General features: G+C 33.1%; 1 protein-coding gene across 6 annotated transcripts in view; it reads right to left on the bottom strand.

Moving 5' to 3' along the window:
- Positions 1 to 423: 423 nt before the first annotated feature.
- Positions 424 to 24553, bottom strand: part of LOC145247409 (serine/threonine-protein phosphatase 1 regulatory subunit 10-like) — a 138307-nt gene continuing 114177 nt past the window's right edge. For all 6 annotated transcript variants that reach the window (XM_080109116.1, XM_080109120.1, XM_080109118.1 and 3 more), the window contains 5 exons: positions 21146 to 21270; positions 18246 to 18321; positions 17265 to 17595; positions 2795 to 3211; positions 424 to 897 (listed from right to left, as the gene is read on the bottom strand). In XM_080109116.1, the coding sequence (XP_079965242.1) occupies positions 797 to 897; positions 2795 to 3211; positions 17265 to 17595; positions 18246 to 18321; positions 21146 to 21270 (1050 nt within the window). In that variant the 3' untranslated portion in view covers positions 424 to 796. The remainder of the gene's footprint in view (positions 898 to 2794; positions 3212 to 17264; positions 17596 to 18245; positions 18322 to 21145; positions 21271 to 24553) is intronic.

Here is a 24553-nt window from a genome sequence, read left to right as displayed (position 1 = left end):
ATATGTATATATATATATTTATATATATATATATATTTTTTTAAAAAATTAGGTTTATTTAACAGGTTATTGCGTAAATTCATTTTGATACTGCAATAAATTTGGTTCAGCATTTTGTTTGTTTCTAATAATATTTGAGAGAGGTCGAGTGGCAAGGAGAGAAATTTCTTTTTGTAGTTCCGATAAAAATCAATAGTTGCATTGATCTAACCAACATTCCACTTAATGGCAACAAGTTGTCCGATAAAAATAGGAACAGGATTCTCTCACTGCCTAATTTAGTTATAAACAAAGGACACTGAGCGTGAAGATGGAGCCTGCAGTATTTCCATCTTTAGCATACATTTTTTTTTGCAGTGACCCATCTAGATTTCGCTTTGTTAAAGAAGCAGAAGAAGAGAGAAAAAGAAGGAAATCAAACAATTTGGTAGAAAATGTTTACTTTGTATCTGATGAGACGAGTCAAAATGCATAAATGTTTTTTTGTAAGGATGCAGTTTTTGTAAGGATGCAGTTTTTCGAAGGTTGGGGGAGCAAGGGCAAGTTTTTTTATACACAGCTGATGATGTTTGAAAAGATGAAGGATGCTTTGTCTATGAAAGATGATGAGAGCCATGGCATTCACAAAAATGAGATGAGGATGAAGAGGAAAAACGAAAAGGAGGAAGACGAAGATGAAAAAGGAGAGGGAAAAGAAGGAGGAAGAAGAAAGAAAGGAAGAAGAAGTTTTTTTATGTACAAAGTAAGAGTTTCAATTCTTTTGTTCTTATTGTGATGCGATAGTTTTGTTTTCTTGCTATAATCGAGGTCCATTAATACCCGGGTGGAGGAAAACACAGTTACTTCCAAATCGGCAACCATTCGCTGAAGTAAAATGGCGACAAATATTTGGCATATCTGAAAAAAATAAAAAGATTTGTAAGCAAAAATTTTCAAATTCAATTTTGATAAAAAAAAAAAAAGGAATTATTTTAAAAAATTTAATACAATCCATCGATTCAATCTGCACGCTGACAATTTGATTTCAAACTGAAATGTCACCAAAGTGTTTTAAAGAGATACTAGCAAAGTTCCGACATAAACTTTTGACTTTGACCTTGAAAAATAGTGTGATCAGAGACCATCATCATGTCAGGTTTGGTCATGCTCGGTCTAGTGGTGTGGGCTACAGGAGAGTATATATACACAGAGTAGAACTTTGACCTTTACCTTGAAAAATGGTGGGCACCATCCCTAGGTGGGGGATCATCATCATGCCAAGTTTCGTCATGATCGGTCCACTGGTGTGGGCTGTAGGAGAGTTGTACAGACACACACAAATGCTACTACTTTATATATGTAGATGTGGTCTTGCGTAAAAATTCAAACAATCAGGATATTTAGAGAAATTCCAACAGATCTTTCTAGAAGATTGAATCAATCTTAAATTGATTGCTCAAAGGGAGGTAACTATTTGTAAAAGGCGTTTTTTTTCACTCTTACCGACACATGTTGAACAGCTTTTAGAAATTGACTTCTGGGTTTTTTATTTATCTATTTTCTTTCAAGTCGCTTATTACTTACTCTCATGTTTTTTCTTGTTATCCCAATTGTTCTACACAGAATATTCTTTTTTTTAATGTGGCTATATCATCAAAGTCATCTGGTCTGCATTCATCTTCCTATATTGTTCGTATTTAATTTACACCGGAGATCATCAGATCTTATTGATGCATTATGATTGAATATTTTTATTTATTTTTAACTTCGTCTTGAAATAGATAAAATTGATTGTTAGTCTTAAATTGTACTTTTTTTTTGGAAATGAAATCATAATGTACTTTAAAAATATAAAGAAAGAGGAGAAAAAGAAAAGCTAATATGTATTATACAGAAAGCATCAAGAATGTTTTTCATAGTGTTCCATATTTTTTGTCATATTTGGTGAGTTTTTGTTTGTTGTTCAAACCAAGTTGTAGTTAAATTTTAAAACATACAAATTTTGAAATTTATTTCCAGGCAGTAAACCACTTCACTCAATGTGCTTCTTTCTCCTTAACACTCACTAGCCAGGTTTCACTTCCATTCATTATCACAGGAACATGTGTACTGAAGTGAAAAATGGCAAGTGTGGGTTGAAGACATGCGTTGCATGGAGAGAAATGATATGAGAATGATATATGAAAGAACATTAAATCTGGATGGTATAAGAAGATACATGCAAAACAGGAGACTTTGATAGTATGACCACGTTGAAAGAATGGATGAGAGTTTTGGAGTAAGTAGTTGGAAGTAGCAAGTCCAGTTTAAAGGGGAATGAGAGGAAGCGATGAGGACGCTCTTGGAAGAAATAGGTATGAAATAAAGACCTGCTCAAAGATAAATTAGTTTAGAAAATTTCTAAAAGACACTCAATACCCGATGTACTTGTCTCCATAATCTAAGAATTTATTTGCATAATTCTTTAGCAAGATATTTTACAGTCATTTTTACTCTCATTGTTTCCCTTTTTCGCTCTCTCTCTCTGTCAACTGATACAACACCTTTTTCTCATCTTTTCACACACTGGTATAGGTCAAGTATGAATTATTTCCACCTGGACAATATGCATATTTTTTCTGCATGCAGAAAAATAAGAAGGTGGTTGCTGTCGGACTTTGAGCATGACAATCTCTTTCGTTTATGTAAATATATACAAGATAAATGTACAAAAGATGGATGTTAATATGGAGAGGTTACAGGTAAAGATTCTGAATACAGCAGTCTTTCGAGCATTGTCTAAGAACAAAAAGAAGATAGAAAACAATGTTCTCACCTCGTCGTCCAGGCCCTGATCCAGGCCCTGGTCCAGAACCTGGTCCAGATCGACCTCGCATATTAGATGGCATTCCACCTCTCCCTCCTGTCCTTTGAGGAAATCCACCTCTTCCTCCTCTACCACATCTCATTGGTCCAGGTCCGGGTCCAGGTCCAGGGCCGGGACCTGGTCCATGGCCTGGAGGGCAAGGACCAGGACCAGGGCCTGGGCCCGGAGGACAATGGGGGCCTGGTGGTCCATATGGTCCCGGAGGACAAGGGGGTCCAGGCATTCCACGAGGTCCCTGATTGTGACCACGTGGTCCAGGTGGACAATCAGGAGGAGGACCATCATGCCATTCATCCATGTATTCTGGAGGAGGGTAGTCATGATGCTGTGGTGGGAGTGGAGGCCCTACTGGTCCACCAACAAGACCTGAAGTAAAAAAAAAAAAAAAAAAAGAATTAGACTCATCAAAATGTTTTATTTTAATCAACATTGCATTGCAACAAACTAATAGAACTTATATAACAGAGAAAATTTGCTTCTTGGGGAAATTAATATGGTCATTAGAGAAGACTGTGCCTGTCTCTGCAAGAATAAACAATAGTTATTTCTAATCCAAATGTCATATTGGTTATTATTCCTAACAAAAAACTTGCCACTAGGGACCTCTAAAATGACAATAAACCACATTTTTGAAAAAATTGAAATGAAATAATTATTTTTAACAAAAAAAAATTTGTTTTGCAATTTAATGTGGAATATTAAATAATATGGAGTCTACATTATTAAATATACAAGCATATTTTACATCAGGGAACAGCAGATGTGTGTGTGTGTGTGTGTGTGCATGCATATATATATATATATATATTAGTGTTGAGACGATTAATTGGAATCAGGAATCAGAAAAATCAGAAGATTTAGGGGTATCGGAATCAGAAAAATTGATGGCTATTTTCCAATGCCAAAACGATTCTTTTGTCTTTTTTTTTTTTTTTTTTGATTTTGTTTTAAGCAAAATCTTCCTTTGCTGGTAATAATGATAAAATAATAAATATTTAATGATTTTAAAATACCAGTAAAGCTAAAATCGATAAATCATCCTCCACAAGTGTATTTTGACAGTTAAGAAAATATCAGCATATTTAACGTGTGTTTTTTATGAAAATCGGGGGAAATAACAATCTTATAGTTAAATTAGAGATTTATAAAGAATCGGAATCAGTAATTATATCGGAATCAGGAATCGTCCTATCAGTTATATATATATATATATATATATATATATATATATATATATGAGAGAGATACTAGCTGCACCTACCCAGATTTACCTGCGATACAGTAATATTATTTTAGTTTTCAACTTTTAAACTCATACAGAAAAATACATAAAAATTTCAGTTATATTGTAGGTAACGCCTATTATAATCTTCATTTGAAAATAAATTACTGCCTTTACATTATTTAGTTCCACTCAAAATATTGTTTATAAATGATGTTATGTGCCTCGATTCAGTTTTCAAGTATTACATATTTTTTCCTTGGCAGTTTCTATTTGAATGAAAATACCACTTTTTTTTTAACAGTCATTTAGTGCAGGAATGTATTAATATTACTATTCTGTAATAATACAGAAATTTGCTGCTGATAGCAAAAACGGCTTCCATCATTTACTGACAAAAAAGACGGCTTCCTTGTGAAAAATATTTTGAACAAGAATAAATGTATTTTCAAAAAATGAAATAAAATTAAAAAGGTTTTTCTTAGCCACATAGACCAATACAAAAGAAAATATATTAAGATGGAAGCTACTTAGGTCTAATGTCAAAAATTTTTAGGACTTAATTTTGTAGATTAAATTATGTGAAGCATTTCTTAACTGTATTGTCATGTAGATGATTACTAACGTTCACCGAGTTACAGATATTTTAGTTTTATTATTAAATAAAATGCAACTAAATTAATTAAACAAAAATACTGAATATAATACATCAGAATAGATGAAAAGTCAATTCTTCTGTGTTAAGAACTCATCAAAATTTTAAGCCTGTTCCTCCTTGGATTGTACAATTACCTCCCTTGAATAACCGTAGTGTTTACTGGTAGTTTCATTGCTACATAGACACCTTAACTATTACACTATCAGCACTAGCTTACTGCAGGGAGTAAAATCTAAATGCTTACATTAAACATTTTCAGCAACTGGAAGTGCTCTATTCTTTTACAAAGAGCAATACACTATTAATAATATCCATCAGAGTGATCTCACTCACTAATGTACTCTCTCCTCCTTTCTATAATTTGTCACTTCTCCAAGCCAATCTGCATATCTTAATAGATTCTTCATAAAAGACTATTTTCATCTTGGCAGTTTTTTTACCATGGGGAAAGAAGTTCTTTTCATGCATTTAAACTGCATGCTCCTCAGATCAGAAATATGACAGTCTTGCATTTGGTGAAATGCATGGCATTTTTTTTATTTTTTTTATTCAATCTTTGTTGGTGCCATTTTATTTTTATTTGCTCAATTGAAAGTGTTTATCATCTAAGTGAATAAGTCTCAAAACCAAAGCAAGCCAAGCCATCAAGTTTTTGATAATTGCATCCACTCAAACCCTTTTACCCTACAATTCATTGTGCATCTTATGATGGGCGATTTCACCCAATCACCAGCAACCTCTTCTCATTGTTATTTGTTAATGCCTCTCTCTGGTGCCCTGACTCATACTTAAAAATGCATTTCTACTCTCTCCACAATTGCTTTCACAGTCTGATGCTATTGCTCCACTATTCCATTTCTCACTGGTACAGTCCTGTAATACATTATGTTCCATCTTTTAAACATTGTTTGGAGTTCTGAGCAGAAAAGCATGTCTGTGTCCACTACCACCACTGGACTACATTCAAGAATTATCTTTTCCAATTCTTTTATAATCACAGCCATCGTTTCTGCATATAATCCATTCCATATCATCCAAATACATCGTCAATCAATGACATGTATGAACTCCCACAATAATGCATTATTTTAATAGCTAACATCATTTTACTGTCTGTAATCCAAATCTCACCAGGATCATGTTTGCTGAGGGAAGGATTAATTAATTGACCTCTGGCACAGTTGCTAACCACTCTAGACATTTTCCTGTTTCTAGGTTAAATAGTTCAACCTAGTCCACTTCCATATAATGCAAGCCATGTAACTCTTTTGGTTTTCCATTCCTGAGAAAGCACAATAGAGTTTCTTCCTTATCCCTAGGCGTCAAAAACCTTTTGTTGGAGCACCCACCTTATTTTTTTCCATAGAGGCAAACACTGAATCCACACTCAAATATCATTTCATCCAAAATTCCCAAATTATTTTGCATTGTTTTCATCAACCATAAAATGCAGCCAACACAATAATGTGGCTGAGTCAGTCCTAACTCCAATCTCTTCAACTCCCATGTTAACATTGAATGCTTTTCATCAGAGGATTTAATTCATCCACATTTATGTTTATAATCATCCATTTTCCTCATGCAATCAGCAATATTTTAAACTACTTCTGTTGTAATGTTACTAGCGTTACACACCACTTTTTGCTTCACATCCTCATTTTTCTTCACCTGTAAACTTTTTGTAACATTGCAGTAGTTCTATCATAGACTTAACATTATCAGTTGATTACACTTGATCTTCTTTTCATGTAGTTGCTGGACACCGTCATCCCATAACAAGATGATGCCGCATTAACTTACCGCAAACTGAGAACAATTCTCATTTAATCATCTCTAATAATCATTCCAAATACTACTACTTCTGCTTTTCCTCTTTTTGACTTAAGAGCCAATGTTGTTCTTCCTTCCAAGGGTTCGGGTGGTTTTGTTGTCAGCCCAAATGTTTTGAGATCATCTTACACTTCCTCCGTTGATAGCTTTATATCTTTCACATCATGCCTTTAGTCATACTGTCTTTCATCAACGTGGTTTTTAAGATTGCTGCATAGAGTCTGAACCTTAATCAAGACAGACACTAAATTTTTTTTGCTGACTTAAGGTCCACTATTGTAGGTTTTCCAGGGCCAAATATATAGAGTCATCGTAAGTGGGAAGTTGTGCAGAGAGATGCTGGTTCACATTATATTTCAATTTCTACATGCTAGTACAGTCAGGGAAACACATATAAGGGAAGAAATTACAAAGGGAAACAATTTGAGCAAAGAAGTTATTAGACTAGAAAGCTTTCAAGCATTTGGAAACCTCTAAGTAAAGAGATGTGATTTTGCTGCTTTTTAGGTTTGTCGAAAGTATTGACATTGAATGAACACAATTGCACCAAATTTCTCAGAGCACATTCCATTGAAGTGTTTATAAAACAAACAGAAGGCAACATTGAGGTGATGGGACAGAGGCTAGAGCTGGGTAGACAGTGTGGAACCTAATAGACTGACATCACTTTCTCATAGGCTTATTATGCATATTTATGTTATAACTAGCATACCAAATAGCAAATTCTTCTGGGCCAATGGTATCTCTTTTCATTTTATATTAAGAGAATACAATTTGCAATCCATCTTTTCACCTTTCTTTAAAACTATTTTTTTTATTCTTTTAAGGAATTCTTACTGTACTCCGCCTTGTTTTTTAATACTAGAAGTTTTCTTGTACAATTCTATCATCCATCTTTTTCTGTTAAACTCTGTGTTGACATTTGAGACTTGAGTAGTTGTTGCAGAGTTCATTTCTTTAAACCTCAAGCTGCCATTTTTAACAGCCACACTTCTTCATTTATCAATTGCATCTGCTCCAACAACAATATCAATCCGGTTTATTATGCTACGAATGATAATTACTTCTATTTTTAAATTAATTTCATAAAGTTGGATTGTCATAGATCAGGCTTTTTAAAATTTTATTTCACTCCAGTCATCTAATTTCCCTTCGTCACTCCCACTTTCACCCAATGCAAAGTTAGGAGCAAATTAATCAGTTGTGCAGCTAGTATCGATAACAGTGACTAATCACATTGTCAACTGAAACTTATATTAGTAGAAGTTGGTACCATTTCCTTGTTCTCTTCAAACGATAGCTATTAATGCAAAAGTTCCATTTTTCTTTTCCTAACTGAGGACAATACCTCACAATACATTAGAATTTGGTAGCACCTTATGGTCTCTAATTAGATGTTATCTGACAACATCTAAAGTATTAAACATTCAGTGATTTAATTTGTCCATTGTTTTCAATTTTTTTGTAGGTTGGGTACTTTGTGCAATCTCTGCCACTTTCCTGGCATCAGCCAAGACATTACGTTTTTTTTTTTTTTCTCCTCCTTTGCCTACTACCACTTTTCTTTTTAACAACACTTCTCTCCACCCGGGCTGCCTACTGATATCTTAACCCTCCCCCCTGCTACTTACACTTTTTTTTTTTTGCAGTTCCTTACTACACCACCTACACACACCCAGGCAATGCCAGGTACCCCCGCTAGTCTATATAAAAGGCAAAATGTGTGTATGTGTGTGTGTGTGTGTGTGTCACAAAAACTTTTGACATAGGTGACGGATTTTCACCAGATCCGTATCATTTTGAAGCTCCACCCTTAAGACGACAAATATTGAAAAATTGGCTAAAAACATTAATTCCCCACCCTCAACAGGACACTTTTCTACAGGGAGGGGTAGCAAAATATCGTTCCTTCATGACAAGAGATGCATGCACAAAAAAGGTTCTTTTTTGAATTAGTTTAAAGTTTATAAAAACCGACCCAATTGCGCTGACACACCCTTAGCTTAGTGGCTAAAGGACCAATGTCATTATCTTAAGGTTGCAAGTTCGAACGATGATGTAATTTTTTTTTTTTTCAATTTTTAAAGTTTTAATATTGAAATAGTTTTTTTTTCCATCATGTTCGCCAATTTTTTTGTTTTAATTTTCCGATTTTTTAAAAAGTTTTAACATCGTTTGCTTACATGTTGTCTTTTTTTTTTCAATCATATTCACTGTTTTTTTGTTTTTCCGATCGCTTACACTTTTTTTTTTTTCCATCATCTTTGCTGTTTTTGTTTGTTGTTGTTTTTCCGATGTTTTTAAGTTTAAATTCGTTTTTTTTTTTATAATATTTACACAGGGCTATTACTTCACATTCTTTAGTTTCCATTTTGTTTGGATTCACCCCCCCCCCCATACACACACACACCTCCAAACACCCAGGCAATACCGGGCACCCCCACTAGTCTATTATATAAAGTTCAAATGTTAGTTTGTGTGTGTGTGCGTATGTCCACTAAAAACTTTTGTCAGCCGCATCGAACCAGGTCGAAACTGGTACCATCTGAAAGAGCAATGTTTCAGACAAATAATATGTGAAAATTTGAAAAAAAAGATTAATTCTAAGGTGATCAGTTTGACTATTTCTTGCAAGAAGGGTCACTTTTCACAATGCCATTTTTGCAAGTTACGTAAGCGTATCAAACTAAAACTATGCTTATAAACACTATATTGAAGGGTCATAACATCATAAGTCATCGTGGTTCAATGGGCAAAATCATTTATCAAGTAACATTTTTCCCTTCTTTCCCTCTTTCGCATTTCAGATTCAAGCCTGCCTACCACGTCATTTTTTTTTCCTTGCAGTCGCACAGGCACTTGCTGCTATTTTGATTGGAACAAAAGTTGTTTTGATTTATATTTTTTTGAAGGGGGGGGGTCCAGGTTGTCACCTACTTCTTTCGTTCTTTTCTGGGAGTTGCTAAATATCCTTAGTATAGCAGCTCTGTCCAAACCAAACTTCATGTCCACCTGGGCAATGCCAGTTATCCATGATAGTCATATAAAGGGGACGTGTGTGTGTGTGTGTGTGTGTGTGTGTGTGTGTGTGTGTGTGTGTGTGTGTGTGTGTGTGTGTGTGCGCATTTGTATGTCTGCTAAAAATTTTGTCATCCGCATCTGACCAGATTGAAACCATAACCATCTGAAAGAGCAATGCTCTGGATGCATAATATGTGAAAATTAGAAAAGAAGATTCGTTCTGTGGCGGTCAACTGGACCGATGTTTGGAAAGGGGAGTCCGTATTTTGCTCGTCTTTTTCACAAGTAAAACATGCATATTAAACAAAAACTATGTTTAAAATGCTTATTTTACAATGTCATGATATAAGTACTCATGGTCGTGTGGGCTAAAGTGTTTGTCCATAAGTTTTTGCCTTCTCCTCTTTTACATTTCACGTTCGAGCCCGGATATTGTGACACTTTTTTTCTTTTTCTTTTTTTATTATCGTACAAGCACTCCTTGCTATTTTGATTTTATTTTGATTGAAAGAAAAGTTGTTTTGATTTTTTGGGGAGCTTTTTTTTTTCAAATGCACAGGCAACAAAAAGTGCTCACTATTCAGAGAATAGCTTTTTCTCTTCATATCCCTTCTGCTGAAATATCTGGCAGCGAGGTTGTCACATACTTCTTTTTTGGAGTGATTACATTTTCGTGCTTTTATCTGTTTTTTTTTTTTGAAAATGTTGTCGGGGTATCAACGTTGCCCACAATGGAGTTGACATATAATAATGAAAACATGCTCAATATCCTTAGTATAGCAGGTGTGGTCAAACGGAACGTCATGTCGACCCGGGTAATGCCAGGTATCAATACTAGTTAAAATTAAAAACCAAAAGAATATTCCAAATTACAGTTTGATTAGGAAGTTTAAAAAATGCAATTCTGTGTTAGGATGATGAAAGTCAATGTACGATGGGTAATTAAAACAAATTAGATGTCAATCACATTATATCACTAAATTAAAGGGATTCAAACCAAAATGTGCATTTCACTTTTTGAGAAACAGTATGGAATATAATAAAGGAAAAACAATCAAAAGAAATAAATAAAATGCAGAGGGTATGAGCAAAAATTGAGGAGAACAGTGAAAATTAAGAAAAAGATAATTGAATAATTTTTTTATGAGTTATTTCCTCTTTTTTTTTTTTTCTAAAAAAAAAAAAAAAAAAAAAAAAAAAAGAGGAAATAACTCATAAAAAAATTGAGGATTATCTCCCCTGCATTACAAGAACTGAGAAAAAAAAGGATAAAAATTTTTTTAAAAGTTAAATGTTGAACCGATAGTTTTTGGTTATCAGTGATTGTTATACATTTTTTTTTTTTTTTTTTAACATTTGCAAATATATTACATTTTCTTTTTTATAGAAAAAGAAAATGTAAATAAAAATGGATTCTCAAAATGGGCCATTCTGTGGACGCAAGTATTTTATTATTTTTATTGGAATTGTGAAGTGTTACTTTGCAATAATTTTGATTGGAAACTATAATGGAGAGCAGAAATTATTGACAGATTCAAAAACATGAAAAAAAATTTTCAAAATGCAGTTTTATAATGAATTTTGCCTCATAATATAAAGGAACAGACAATGTATATATATATATATATATATTAGTGATGGGACGATTCCAACTTTTCCCGATTCCGATACAATTACCGATTCCAATTCTTTACAAATCTCTAAATATTTAACCATAAAAATATTTTTCCCGAATACCGTAAAAACACATCTTCAATGTGCCTATATTTTCTATGTACATGTACTTTATTTGTATTGCACTTTGTTACACCAGAAAGCCTGTTATGAAAGCTAGTTTTGCCAATTGATCTAACCTTTTTACTAAATACCCCGCAAGCCTCTTTTGATATTATTGGCATACACATCCTCTAATTCTTTAGTCAATTTCACTCACTTGAACTTTTTCATATGTTTCATAGGCCCCTTTGGTGAATGTTTTCTTCAACTTGATCTCAATCATTCCTTCATCTGACTGGCCCTTTCAAGCACGTCACCTTATAAGACCAGTAAAGGAAATGAGCAAAGTCTGCTACATTTTGAAGCTTCATGATCAATTGCATCTTCTTTATCCACACGATATCTTCCTTTCAAGGATTGTATCATACCAGATTCTATGATGCTGAAATAGCTTGACATAAGCCAGGTATTGTTAGTAATATTTTTATCTAGTTCATTTACTCTCTGAACTATCTTTCTTTGTCCATCTTCGTCCTCTCCATCACCAATCTTTTTATTCAGCTAAAAACTAAAAACTATCGTTTTTAGTTTCTTCTTTCATTGAGTTTTATATTCTCTCACCTCTTTCCCATAATTCATCACTTTCACTTAATAGATTCTGTATAATAAGAGTTTCTTTCCCACACTAAGGTAAGTTAGAGTCCATATTATTTTCATTCATTTAAACCAAGTTTGGTTTGTAAATTGAAAAGGTAAACATGAGAGATGAGGAGGGAAGGGTTAGAAAGGACAACAATAAAGGAGGGATTTTAACAATGTTCAAAAGCCGTTGACTTAAACAAAAACAAAACATGTTAAGGAGAAAGAGAATGAGCAAAGTTATTGGATCTAGTGTAGACATTTAAATGGGGAAGGAGAAGGGGAGAAAGGACAAAAAGTTTTCAGGGGACAAAAATGCAAGTATGGTGGTATGGTAGACAAAACAAAGAATTGCTTTGATTTTGGCGGCCATTGTCTAAGTTTGTTTTTTCTTAGATAAAAATTTTATACAAGATGTGATATGGTAGAAACCTATTTGTTGTTTGATAGCATGGTTAGATTGAGAAATGGAGACAACTAGAGATTAGTAATAAAGACGAGATAGCAGAACGCTTCAATATTTCATGCTATCCATAATTTCATCAGTTAACAAATGGAAAAGGATGTAAAAAGAATATGAAACAATGCATGTGGTGTTTATTATTTAAATTTGAAAAAATATTGGCTTCTCATCTTCATCATTCAATACAAAAAAAATGTGATTTGTCTGAAGATGTCAGAATCACAATTATTTCCATCTCCATTATTTGAACCACCCAAGAAACCTTTATAGATTAAAAAAAAATCATTTTGGCTTCTTGTTTTAAAACTTGCATCATCAAACTTTTAAAAAAAAGGCACAGATCTGGATAAATTAGAAAAATAGTCTAAACAAAGTTCAAATGTGCTATGCACAATGTAAATTTATTCCCCCTGCTCATCAGTTACCTCAGTATGGTTACCAATTGCAGAATTAACACTTAGTAAGATTCTATTACCAGTTCTCTTTGAGATTTGTCATGAGGACAAAATCACCAGATTTTCATTGGCCTAACATTAACTACCTAACATAACTCATTTTAATCATGACCTCTTGCCCAATATGTTATTTCACTCAACTAATCAGATATTCTGATTTATGGTTGTTTTATGACATATTAAACCATTTTTTTCTTCATTTTATTTATTTTTATTGGGTGCATGTGGGGGAGGGGAGTGGTATTTTAATACCAAATTAATTTATTTAGGTATAGTTTCTTATGTTTTAAGATTTTAGGTAATTTGTGTTGTACATTCATTGTGTGGTCCAATCAACATCCCCCCCCCATTCATGTTAGAAAGAAACAGAAAAAAGAAATAAGTTAAACACAACAAAGGTTATAGAAATGAACTAAGTAGAAAGACAGGAAAGAGAGGAAGTTGTTCACCAACGCACACAAAGGAAGCTTAAATAGGATTGTTAATCAAGGTGTGCCAGTGAGGGGGAGACAAAGGACCGGATAATAAAAGTCTATATATTTAGAGTTTGTGCAGGTTGTGAAACAGATCAAGATGAGCTAATGTCAACTAGCAAACACGGCCTTAACAGAAGATGTAGACGTGGATATAGACCTTTGCACTTAGAGGATTGTTTCTCGCAATGGTGTCACACACACATCCAGAGCCCAATCGATATATACAGAATGTGTTGGAATCTTTTGTTTCTCTTGAGTTTGTGTTTTGGATTGTTTTATTTATTTATTTTTTACTTGTGAAGGCATGCGCGCCCCCTCGGCAGCCATCAATGTGAGAGACACAACATGAACCGAAGATGAAAGAATACCACAGCACACAGGGTTGGGGTCGGTGTTTGTTATTGAGCAGAGAAGCACATGGTTATACAATTGCATGCTCTGTTTGGGTTGAATAAAAATTACAAAAATATTTTTTTAAATTCATCGATATATTGATATCAGTTTGTGTGAGTGCATGTGTAACTAGATAATGATTAATACTCAAATTACGTTTCTGAATTTTTGAGATGAGGATCAGTTATTCATATTATTTGGATTCTTCGGACTACTGTTTTCATTTTGAGGATCATATTCACAACGTTCCGGTCGATGTAATATAAACATTAACACACGCATACACATATATATTTCTATATATTAGGAGGTATATTTGGTAAAAAAAAAAATAAAAAAAACGGAAAAAAGTGCTTAATACGTTAGTAGAGCTAAATATGTTTTTATTATTTCTACCTCGGAGATTTTTGATTAAATCATTGCAAGTTGTTTCAATAGACAGGACAATAAAATTATTCTGCTGATCTCGTCAGATGATCTAAAGCAAAAAAAACTTTTGGTTTAAATCATCTGACGAGATCGGCAGGATAATTTATTGTCCTGTCTATTGAAACAACTTGCAATGATTTAAGTAAAAAATCCCTGAGTTTGAAATAATAAAAGCAACATATATATATATATATATATATATTCATATATATAGTACGATAATAATTAGAAATAAATAGTGATATTTACAACTAGAAATAATATAAATATAAGGCTCCTAAAATTCGTACTAGAATTGTCTGCAAGGACCAGTGAATAGTACTTGGAAAAATCAATTGTAAAAGTAATATTCTTCTAAAGGTTGAAGGTTCAATTCTTAGCGTGAGTAATCAATACAATTGTGAATTATTTAGGACCTCTATGACTGACAGAATGAGAATATGCTATCCCAGTGAAGTAAATAAACGGTTCCATTCGATATTCTGTTCAAATTCCCGAGTTTGACAGAAACATTTCTGAGTTTGACAAGATACACCTAAAAAAGGTCGGAAGTTATGTCGACTGAAATGTTGTGAAAATGACATTCAAGATAAGAACAATAGTTCGAAGAATTCAAATAATACTAATATTCAAATCTTGAAATGTTTCTGTATAAACAAATTACTTTTATGAAGGACATTATCTATAATATAAAGCTGAATGTCTGTGTGTGTGTGTGTGTGTGTGTCTGGTCACGAATAGGCTCCTATATGGTTGGCTATTTTAAAAAACTGATTACATATAATAATAGATGTATCGAGACACAGGAATGGTTGATCTGGCAGAACGGTGGTTCATTAAAATTGTGGGGTCTGCGTTCGCGTCTGGTCCACAAAGTATGTAAATAAAAAATTTAAACATTAAAAAAAAATGTTTACAAGTTTTTTTGATATAGATGTACATAATACTTTGATAAGTATGTTTTAACTTAAATAGGGATGGTATAATAAAATTGTGGGGTCTGCGTTCGCACCTGGCCTCCATAGAATGGAAATAGGCACAAACTTTAATAAAGACTTTTCATATCTATCTGCGTAAGTATACTTTGATAATTATGTTTCAGTTTGAAGAAATATGGTATAATAAAATTATTGGGTGTTTGTTCGCGCATGACCTCCATAGAATGGAAATATGTCACAAAGTTTAACAAGATTTTTTAATATAGATCCACAGAATATTGTGATAAGTGTTTCAGTGTGAACAGGTATGGTATAATAAATTATGGGGTTTATCTATTTTATTTTTACTTTCATCATATTTTGCTTTGGTTTTGATACCCCTAAATTCGAAGCTATCTCTTTACAACCCTTCCTTTTCATAACCTATCATACTTTAATAAATCAGAGTCCATTTTCTGTAGGCTGCTTTTGACCCCAGTCAACGACGGGTACTTTTGCTAGTATTATCTAATCTAGAATTTTTGGAAATGGTTCCTTCTTGTTGCTTGTATTATAGTTTCTCTTATTGGAGTCAAATCAGAAAACTCAATATTTTTCAAGACAATCTTTCCTATTTAACAGGGTTAGTGAGTTCAAACTTAGGTTTGTCAAAGGATTGTCAAATATTTCAAAATACATATCTATGCTTTGATGCTTATATATAGAAATACCAGGGTTTAGTGTCCTGGCACAATGTTCACTTACTAAATGAAATGGGTCACTTTAACTTTTGCGAATTTTGAAATTGCCTTTTCATCACTAAGCACACAGATTGAATGTACACATCTTTTGTTTAAAGGCATGGTTCATTGGCAAGCCTGTCAGGCTTATGTGGTATAGCATTTCCATCGGTCTGTCACAAACAAGGAATAGCATTTTCCATAAGACTATGTACATCATAAATCTGTCATAATTAATTTCAAAATCAGTTTTATGAAGAAATAAGCAGAGTGAATAGACACATGTGAATATTTTTGTTTTCTTTTAAATTTCAACCGTTTGAATTTTAAATGCTATATTTTAATCATAATATTCAATATGAATGCAAACTGTTATCAGTCATATAACTGTATAATTGTAATCCTACCCTGTACCCTATTTTTCTGGCTATTTTATATTTGGATATCCACTTCCATGAGAAATAGATCATTTTAAGTAATTTTTAGGAGAACAAAAACTGATATAACACTTGCTTTCAATACTATCTCATATCTGCTTACCTTTGGACCAAGTGATGCTGTTGGAGAACCTTAGTAATGTTGTACAATGTAGATAACAATTATACCTTTGTGCTTAAATGGCATTATCCATCTACTGTGAAGCCACTGTTACTTTCAGGACAATTAAACTGTACGTTTTGTGAGCAATGATTATACTCTTCTTATAAGTTGACAGCCGTTATGCATGTTACGCTGTAGCTCATCATTAAACTTCTTCTCCACATACTGAAGAACAGGATTTATCATGTCTCCAACACCTCCCGTTTCTCACTACTTTGTTTGACTGGCCAATTGATCTGGAAGTTCAAGAACATATGTTATGTCATTCTTTCTCTAGTTTAATTCTTTTCTTGCACCCTGCCACCATTCTTTCTAGATATACTGCAGAATATGATATATTGTGTATCAACTCTCTTTAACAGCTCTCTTTAATTACTTTATGCTTAGCTGACCGATTGATCCAGAAGTTCAGGAAGATATTTTATTATCCTATCTTTGTGCTCTGTGGTTTGCCTATTTTTCAGCATCCTACTACCATTCCTTCCAGACATACTAGATCAACAAATTGCTGATTATGCATCTATGTATACATAAAAGATATATGCATGTATCTGGGTTTTTACTATATAACTGATTCCTGGGTGGTTCAAGAATTTATTTTGTCTCTTTTCCTGCATCCTTCCACCATTCTTTCTAGACATATTACAGAATACAATATATCATATATCAACTGCCTCCAAGACCTTCGATATCTCGCTACTTTGCTTAGCTGGCTGAATGATATGTAAATCCACACTATCTTCTCAGTGATTTACATCTTTTTCTGCACATTTCCACCATTCCTTCTCAACAAATTACGAATTATGTACCTATACGTACATAAAGGATATACGCACATATCTGGTTCTTGAGTTTCTTACCTGGTAACTGATTCTTGAGTGGTTCAAGAATTTGTTTTAATTTTTCTGTCATTTCATCTTGACTGCCGTACTCATTTCCTGAATTACCCATTAATGAATAAAGAAGGTTTTGCATATTTGCCTCTACGGGGCTTGGGGTGGGGTTGATAGGAAGAGAGTTTTCTGGGGGTGGTGGCTGCTGCGTTTGTGGCTGCAAAGAGGCCATCAAATTAGCGAGTTCTGGCGGAAGATTGACAGCTGAGCTATTGGTTGCGTCAAGGTTTTCAACACCCGTCATCTCATGAATATGATCGTATGAATAAATTGATTCATCTATAATACCAGCTTGCTCCTGTAGATGAGAAACAAAGACGTCAGATACATACATGAAATTAATGCAGATAGTTATATAAAACTAGGTAAAAAAAGTTTGGGTTTTGTCCAGCATCCTCTCCATATTAAAAAATAAAAATAAAGAAAAATCTGTATGCTGTACATACCCATGACAAAACAAAAATATCATATTCCAAAAGTTACGTAAATTGATCAAGGAGTTTTATTTTTAAATAAGAAAATCAAATTTTATGAGCAATCAAAAAGCAGTTGTCTTTATGCAATTTTGAAAACAATCTAAAAAACAACATGAGATAACTCAATAACTACTAGATTTATGTTGTAATGCCTATAAATTCCCATTATCACTTAAAAATTATTTTCTTTATAAAAATAAAACTACTTGATTAATTTATATCATTTTTGGAATATATTTTCTTGTCATCACACCGATTTTTCTTTATTTTTGTTTTTTAATATAAAGAATTCTGGGCAAAATGAAAAACTTCAATTTAAAAAATTCAATGTGTATTCATCAAAATCAGTTACATGAGACACATACAAGATCTTGTGTGACAGTTTCATAAAAGGATTTTTAATATGATTTTAAAAAAAAAATGATAAATCTAACAGTGTTTATCATAGGAAAATAATTAAAGAGAGACTTACATCTTCTAATGGAATAATTTTATGTTCCTCTGGTTCAATTAGTTCCAAGTCTGGTTCTGCTGGCCCATCTGGTAACCTGTGTATTTTAATTTTAAAGAAATAAATTAAAATATAGAAATAATAAAGTATTTAAAAAAAGAATAGAAGCAGTATATTACTGTAATAACTGGTCAAAAAAGAAAAAAAAGCTTTTTTGAAAAAATACTGATTTTATAAAACATGTATGAAAAATATTAAAATACAAGCAAAAAGAAATACATGCCATTTGGTGGCTATTAATTTAGTGTTAAGTTTTAAATGTATCAATTACATTATATATCTTTGGTTCTTATATAGAATTCAACTTAATAAAAAAACAAAAATACAAATTTTTATGATGTACATACTCCTAAATCATATTCCAAAAATTACGTAAATTAATCAACTATTTTTGAATTTTCTTTTAATAAGAAAATCGAATTTTATGACCAGGGAGTCGGGAGCCGCCATGATTTTTAAAATGTGTTTCAAGGGCAACAACACAATTCAACTACCGAGATTTACAGATATGGCTGCCAAAAATTATTAATCGCTAAAAATCGTAAAGTTTGATTTTCTTATTTAAAAAAAACAAATAACTACTTAATCAATTTACGTGATTTTTGGTTTGGTTGTTTTTGTTTTATGGCATATTAACCCTTTTCAGGTTATTTAATGCCAAATCCAGTGATTTTGAAGAAAAACTTTTTAATAGAATATATTTGTTTTTTCCAAGTCAGTTTCTATTTAACCCATAGTTGGGACCCTAACAGGTACTACCACTCTGGGTCAGAGTGGACCTAGAAGCAATGGCAATTAAAAAGTAGCTCCAGACTCCCCAAAGCCCGCAAGCTGGGGCCTCACCGTCGGGTATAGTTTAAGGTCATATCCAGGACCAGTGATTTTTGGAATATGACCTCTTCATTCCATGACAAGTATGTAAGATTTTTCTGTATTTTTAAATAAGTGTAATTCTAAATAAACACCATATCTTTAATATAAATCTATTTGCAATAGATTTATAAATCTATAAATAGATTTTATAAAGTTTTCATTTCAATTACCTCCTGTGAAAATTAATGAACGTAATATTTTAAGAAAGGTTTTAGTATTTTAATTTTTGCTTCATTAAATTACTTTGATTAATGTTAATATGGACAAAACTATTTATATATTAGGAAAATAGGGCAATAAAATTACAACTGAATAGCAGCAACATTAATTTATTATAAACTTTTTAAAAAAGTCATGCAAATTAAGCAGATAAATAGCTGTATTTAGGTTTTTGCTCTCTCTGTTTACAGTGTTTCAAAAGTATTTTATTATTTTTCCGATGGTTTTAGTACCTTCAGCACTGACAGCCTGTTGATTGCGAGATAAAATAATGCTGATCTTGCAAAGTCCACCCTCCCAGGCTTTGCCTTCTCTCTTTGAGAAGGAGTTAGTTTATTGTTAATCGCTTGAGGAACCTCTACTGGAAAATGCCAATGGGGCTACCCAGGCACAAGTCAGTGTACCCCTCCTCGGGGGCGTTGACTTTTCAATCCCACTTTCGGAACCTTGTGTCACATTTTTCACCGTAGGAGAGAAATAAATACTTATTATTTATTTATATTACTGCAAGTCATTTCAATGGTACTATAGGTGTGATAAATTAAAGAAACTTTCACATTCATCGCCTTCACATTTATTTTCATTCTTATTTTTTTTTAATGGTATCTTAAGTTGTTAAATTATTCTTTGAATCAAATTTTTATTAAACTATTTATAATGTTTTAATCTCTATAAAATGATTGGGTGTAAATAGCTTCTAAAACTATCAAGCTTTGAATACATTATGATTTGTTAAGAATTTAATGCGAGTTCAAATGATTTCACATTTAACAGTTTAAATGCTTACAAATTCCTTAAATATTTTTTAGAAAATCCTCATGTATTAAAAATTGGATATTTTAGGATGCAATAATTAAAACAATATTACCCTAACAAAATGAGTTATTGTTTTATAACAATTTTGTTCAATTAATCTATAAGTATAAAAGCGAAAATGTGTGTATCTATGTTCGCTTTTTGTGTATGTCCAAGAAAGGCTTTTTTCCGAGAAGCAATCGGTCAACTCACTTCTTCTTAAAACTTTTTATATCACGCCTAAATGATAATATCTACGAGTTAACAACCGGAGTCGCCTGTCTATTTAATTTGCCCGACTTTCAAAAGATAAATATTCAAGATTTTTCGATTGGTACATGTGTATTAAGCTTTTTCGTATAAAAAAAGAAGCGAACAGACTCATGGTAAATAAAACAGTCCCACACTCAAAGTTGACGTCATTAAGTTGTCAAAAACGGACACCTGCCATTAAACGTCGCACGTTTTTTTTTTTCACACTTTATTCTTTTTCAACTGCGCGTCAAGGCTTCGGTTTTTTTTTAAACAAACACCCGGCCAACGATTTTTGTTTTCATTTACCCAAAAACACACACACCTCCAAACACCTGGGCAACAATATACCATGGAATAAATAAACGGTCCAGTTTAAAATCTTGTAAAGATTCCCAACTTCAACAAAGATTCCAGAGTTTGAAAAGATGCACCTAAAGAAAGTCATCGATTACATCAGCCAAAACATTATGAGAATAAGATCCAAGATAAGAAGTGAATAAGCCAAGACAAATTATCTCAAAAATTTCTAAACATAATTTAAAAATATTAATTTAAAAAAAATGGTAAACGACAACACAACATAGTTAAAAGGGAAATAAATGTGAAAATAAAAAATATGCCATAAACATACAAGTATTTCTATTTTTTTTATGACATTTGTGTTAAGTGTGCGAACATAAATGCAATTCAAAGAAAACATTTTTACATCTTTTACTTACATGTGTTTGGAGAAATAAAGCGCTTGAAGGACACCTTGTTCTCTTTGTTTTTGAACTTCTTTTTCCAAACTATTGCAGCCAACTTCAGTTAACATGTTCCCTTCAACAGGAACAGGTCTTCGCCACTAAAAAACAAAAGCAAATATAACAGATGTAAAATATTGCAGAGCACGTATTTTAAATAAGTGTTTTCTTTTGTAATACATTGCCAGAGAAAAATAGACAATCATCAAAATGTCCCCCAAAGCCATATATATATATATATATATATATATATATATAAAGGCAAAACAGGCGCGCGCGTTTTTGTATGTCCAAGAAAGGCTTTTTCTCAAGGGGTTCTCGACCACGTTACTATTTAAAACTTTTTATATACTCCCTAGATTATAATATCTACGATTTGCGAACGGACGTCGTATCTACATTTATTTACATTGACTTTTATAAAATTTCCTTTATTCCATCCTTTCATGTGTTTGTCTTTTTCGTATAAATAAAGTGAACCTAATCGGAGTGAAGGTACAGAGCCTGGACTTTCGTGCTGGGACATCTTGAAAGCAATTAGCTTTGATCAATGTTGGGGAAACTCTTCATATCAGACAATTGCTATTCATTTCGACTGCCAGAGTTCCTCCTTTTTCAGGGGAACAACCTCGTGGGGAAATAAATAAATACCACAAAAAAAAGCACAAAGCTTCATTGGCCCCAGGCCAGGTTTAAAAGCCACTTTCATTTCTGCACCGACCCCTATGATTCTCAACTTAATTATCATTGAGTTGACAACTTTTTGATTGACGTCGCTAAATTTGAACGCTTTTCAATTCCTGTGGCGTCATAGCGTAGCGGTAAAAGTTCAGGTTTTCTTTCACTTTCTTTTCCGCCTTCGCATCATGGGTTCAAACTTGCTTGCTAACTATTTTTTCCTCAACACACACCTTCAAATACCCCGAGCAATGACGAGCACCCCAGCTAGTTCAAACGATTTACATTTCATGGCTACCCAAAACATCTTGAAGGCCAATGGTATCAATATTATGATTAATAAGACAAAACCTGTAACAAGTTAAAATTTGGTGAACAAGTCCAGCAAATTCACATTGGACCCTCAGCATAATCACACCAGTGTTTGTTAAAAGATGTATCAGCGATCTCCTTTTGCATTGTGTTCTACAATCCTGAACATGCTGCCTCAGAATTGTATGAATGAACATCACATTTTTAGAGTTTTGTATTGGCTATCATGATATTCATAAGTTTTATGCATTCCCTAATTAGTCAATATATGAAAAAATAAAAAGACAAAATTCTTTTTTGTTGTTACATATACACCTCTCTCTTTCTCTTTACAGTTACAGAGTAAATAATATTACTAGTTATGGTGATATTCCCTTCTCTTTATCTTTCCTTCCTTTATATCTTCAACTATTAATAAACAGAGTAAGAAAAAGAGAGGCAGAATTGACAGTGATAAAAACGGTATAGAATTAGAGCATGAGATCAAACAAGATACAATGAGAGAGAAGAGAGTGATAAAAGCAAAAGATGGGTCACTTTATAAGTCCATTGCAAATAAAGGTTAATTAGAACAATTCATCAGCCATTTAGTAATTAGAGTGTTTGCTAATGGGTGAGGAGACAAGGTTTCCTCACCCTTATCATACCAAAGACGAGGAAAAAACAGTATCTGATGTCACTCAGCATCATAAGGTGAGAGCAATTGGTAAATGGAGTAATCCAGAGAAAAGTTGGTACTAGATGTCTTCTTCTACATCTATGTATAGCAGACAATGAATATGGAGCCTTTGGATCACTCTTGACTATGGTAGATCCATTTATTTTCTTAAATATACTGGATATTTGTGGAGAGATGCATAGCAGTGGAGAGTCGATGACGAATGTGTGCCTAAGCAGTGAGAAAACTCAGTTTCATTGGAATCACTTAAGAGTGAAGGTAGAAAAAGCAGAGAACATAAATTTTGACAGTGACAAATGTGTGATAAGAGTTTTTCACTGAAGCTAATTAACCTTATCACACCTCTCCTTTACAGTCCGACCCTTCCTCACCATGGTAGAAGCAGTAGAAATGCTTTAATGTCAGAGCTAAACCCCACACGAACCCACTCCTGCCCAGCTAGTGAAAATCCAGAAGGAGTCACCATTATGATCCATTATCCTCTCGTCACATCTGCTTTTGTATGTGAAAAAGCAAGAATGTCTTCAGGTGCAGAATCCCAAATCCATGAAGATAATAAAATGGCCACTGCACATGTGTAGAAGCAACTGCTATTTCTTTGTGTTCTGAGTCAAACTTTCCCCAACTTTGTATGCAACTGTTGGGCCTTGCTGCTTGTAGTAGTAGAGGTAAAAACCAACAATGTTTGGGATATAACAAATAGCTTTTGACCAACGAGAAAGATTTCATGAAGATCAGACATTTCTGAAGCACAACCTTAGTACACCTGTGCAGAAGTCAGACTCGCCCAATAACAAGAACAATTCTCATTGCTTTCTTTAATATTTTGTTGAAAATCTAACGAACTCATCGAACCCATCTAAAATTGCTTAGAATGAATCCTTTCCAAAAATCACAAATTAGGAAAGAAATCAGTATTTCTCGACTTGTTGAACAACAAATAAAGGAATTGTATTTCTTTTTATAAAAACGTATTCAATGTTTTTTTTCTTGCTAACAATCTGGCTATACAATATAGAGTTACTTAGCTTGAGGAAATAGTAACAGAAAAATAATTTTATTACAATGCAGAGGTGTAAGCAAATTAAGACGTACAATGAATTTGCATAACTCAGTTTATGTCTATCCATTACATCCATCTGCATTGTAATGTCTTCTATAAATTACCTTTATATACACTAAACAATGCTTCAAGCAAACTACATTCAACTCTTAACTTTATTACAAATTCTTTTGGCTGTAAACAATGTTTCAAACTAATGACGAACCAATTGACAGAGAGTCTCTAACAGAAACAGATGTTTATTTATCTCCTTTGCAGGAGTTTAGACATAAGGTAAGGTAAGTTTTGAAAACCAATGCACAAGATGAAGAGCACCTCTGACCAACACAAAATGCCTAAGCAACCCTGTCAGCATTCTCTAAGGACTTCTCAGAGAGAAGATAAAGCCAGGAAGGGTGGACCTCATAAGACTAAACAGATTGTGGATGTATCTAAAAATGATAACCGGATGGGCAGAACCTCTTATAGAAGAGGCAGACATCCATCTAGATGCCTTTCAAAACAAAAACAACTCTCATGAATGAACTCCATCCTATCATCGAATCAGTTGTTAACAGGAGCAACCATGTTATGGATGTCAACATGTCATAGTAAAAGTGGAACAATGTTTCCGACTCAACTTGAACATGGAATACTGAGTCAGAGCAATGAG

Source organism: Euprymna scolopes, chromosome 25 (assembly GCF_053919585.1).
Source record: "Euprymna scolopes isolate OS-2025 chromosome 25, ASM5391958v1, whole genome shotgun sequence".
Taxonomy (NCBI): Eukaryota; Metazoa; Mollusca; class Cephalopoda; order Sepiida; family Sepiolidae; genus Euprymna; species Euprymna scolopes.
Note: the sequence above shows the minus strand (reverse complement) of the source record. Positions and strands in the feature narration are given on the sequence as shown.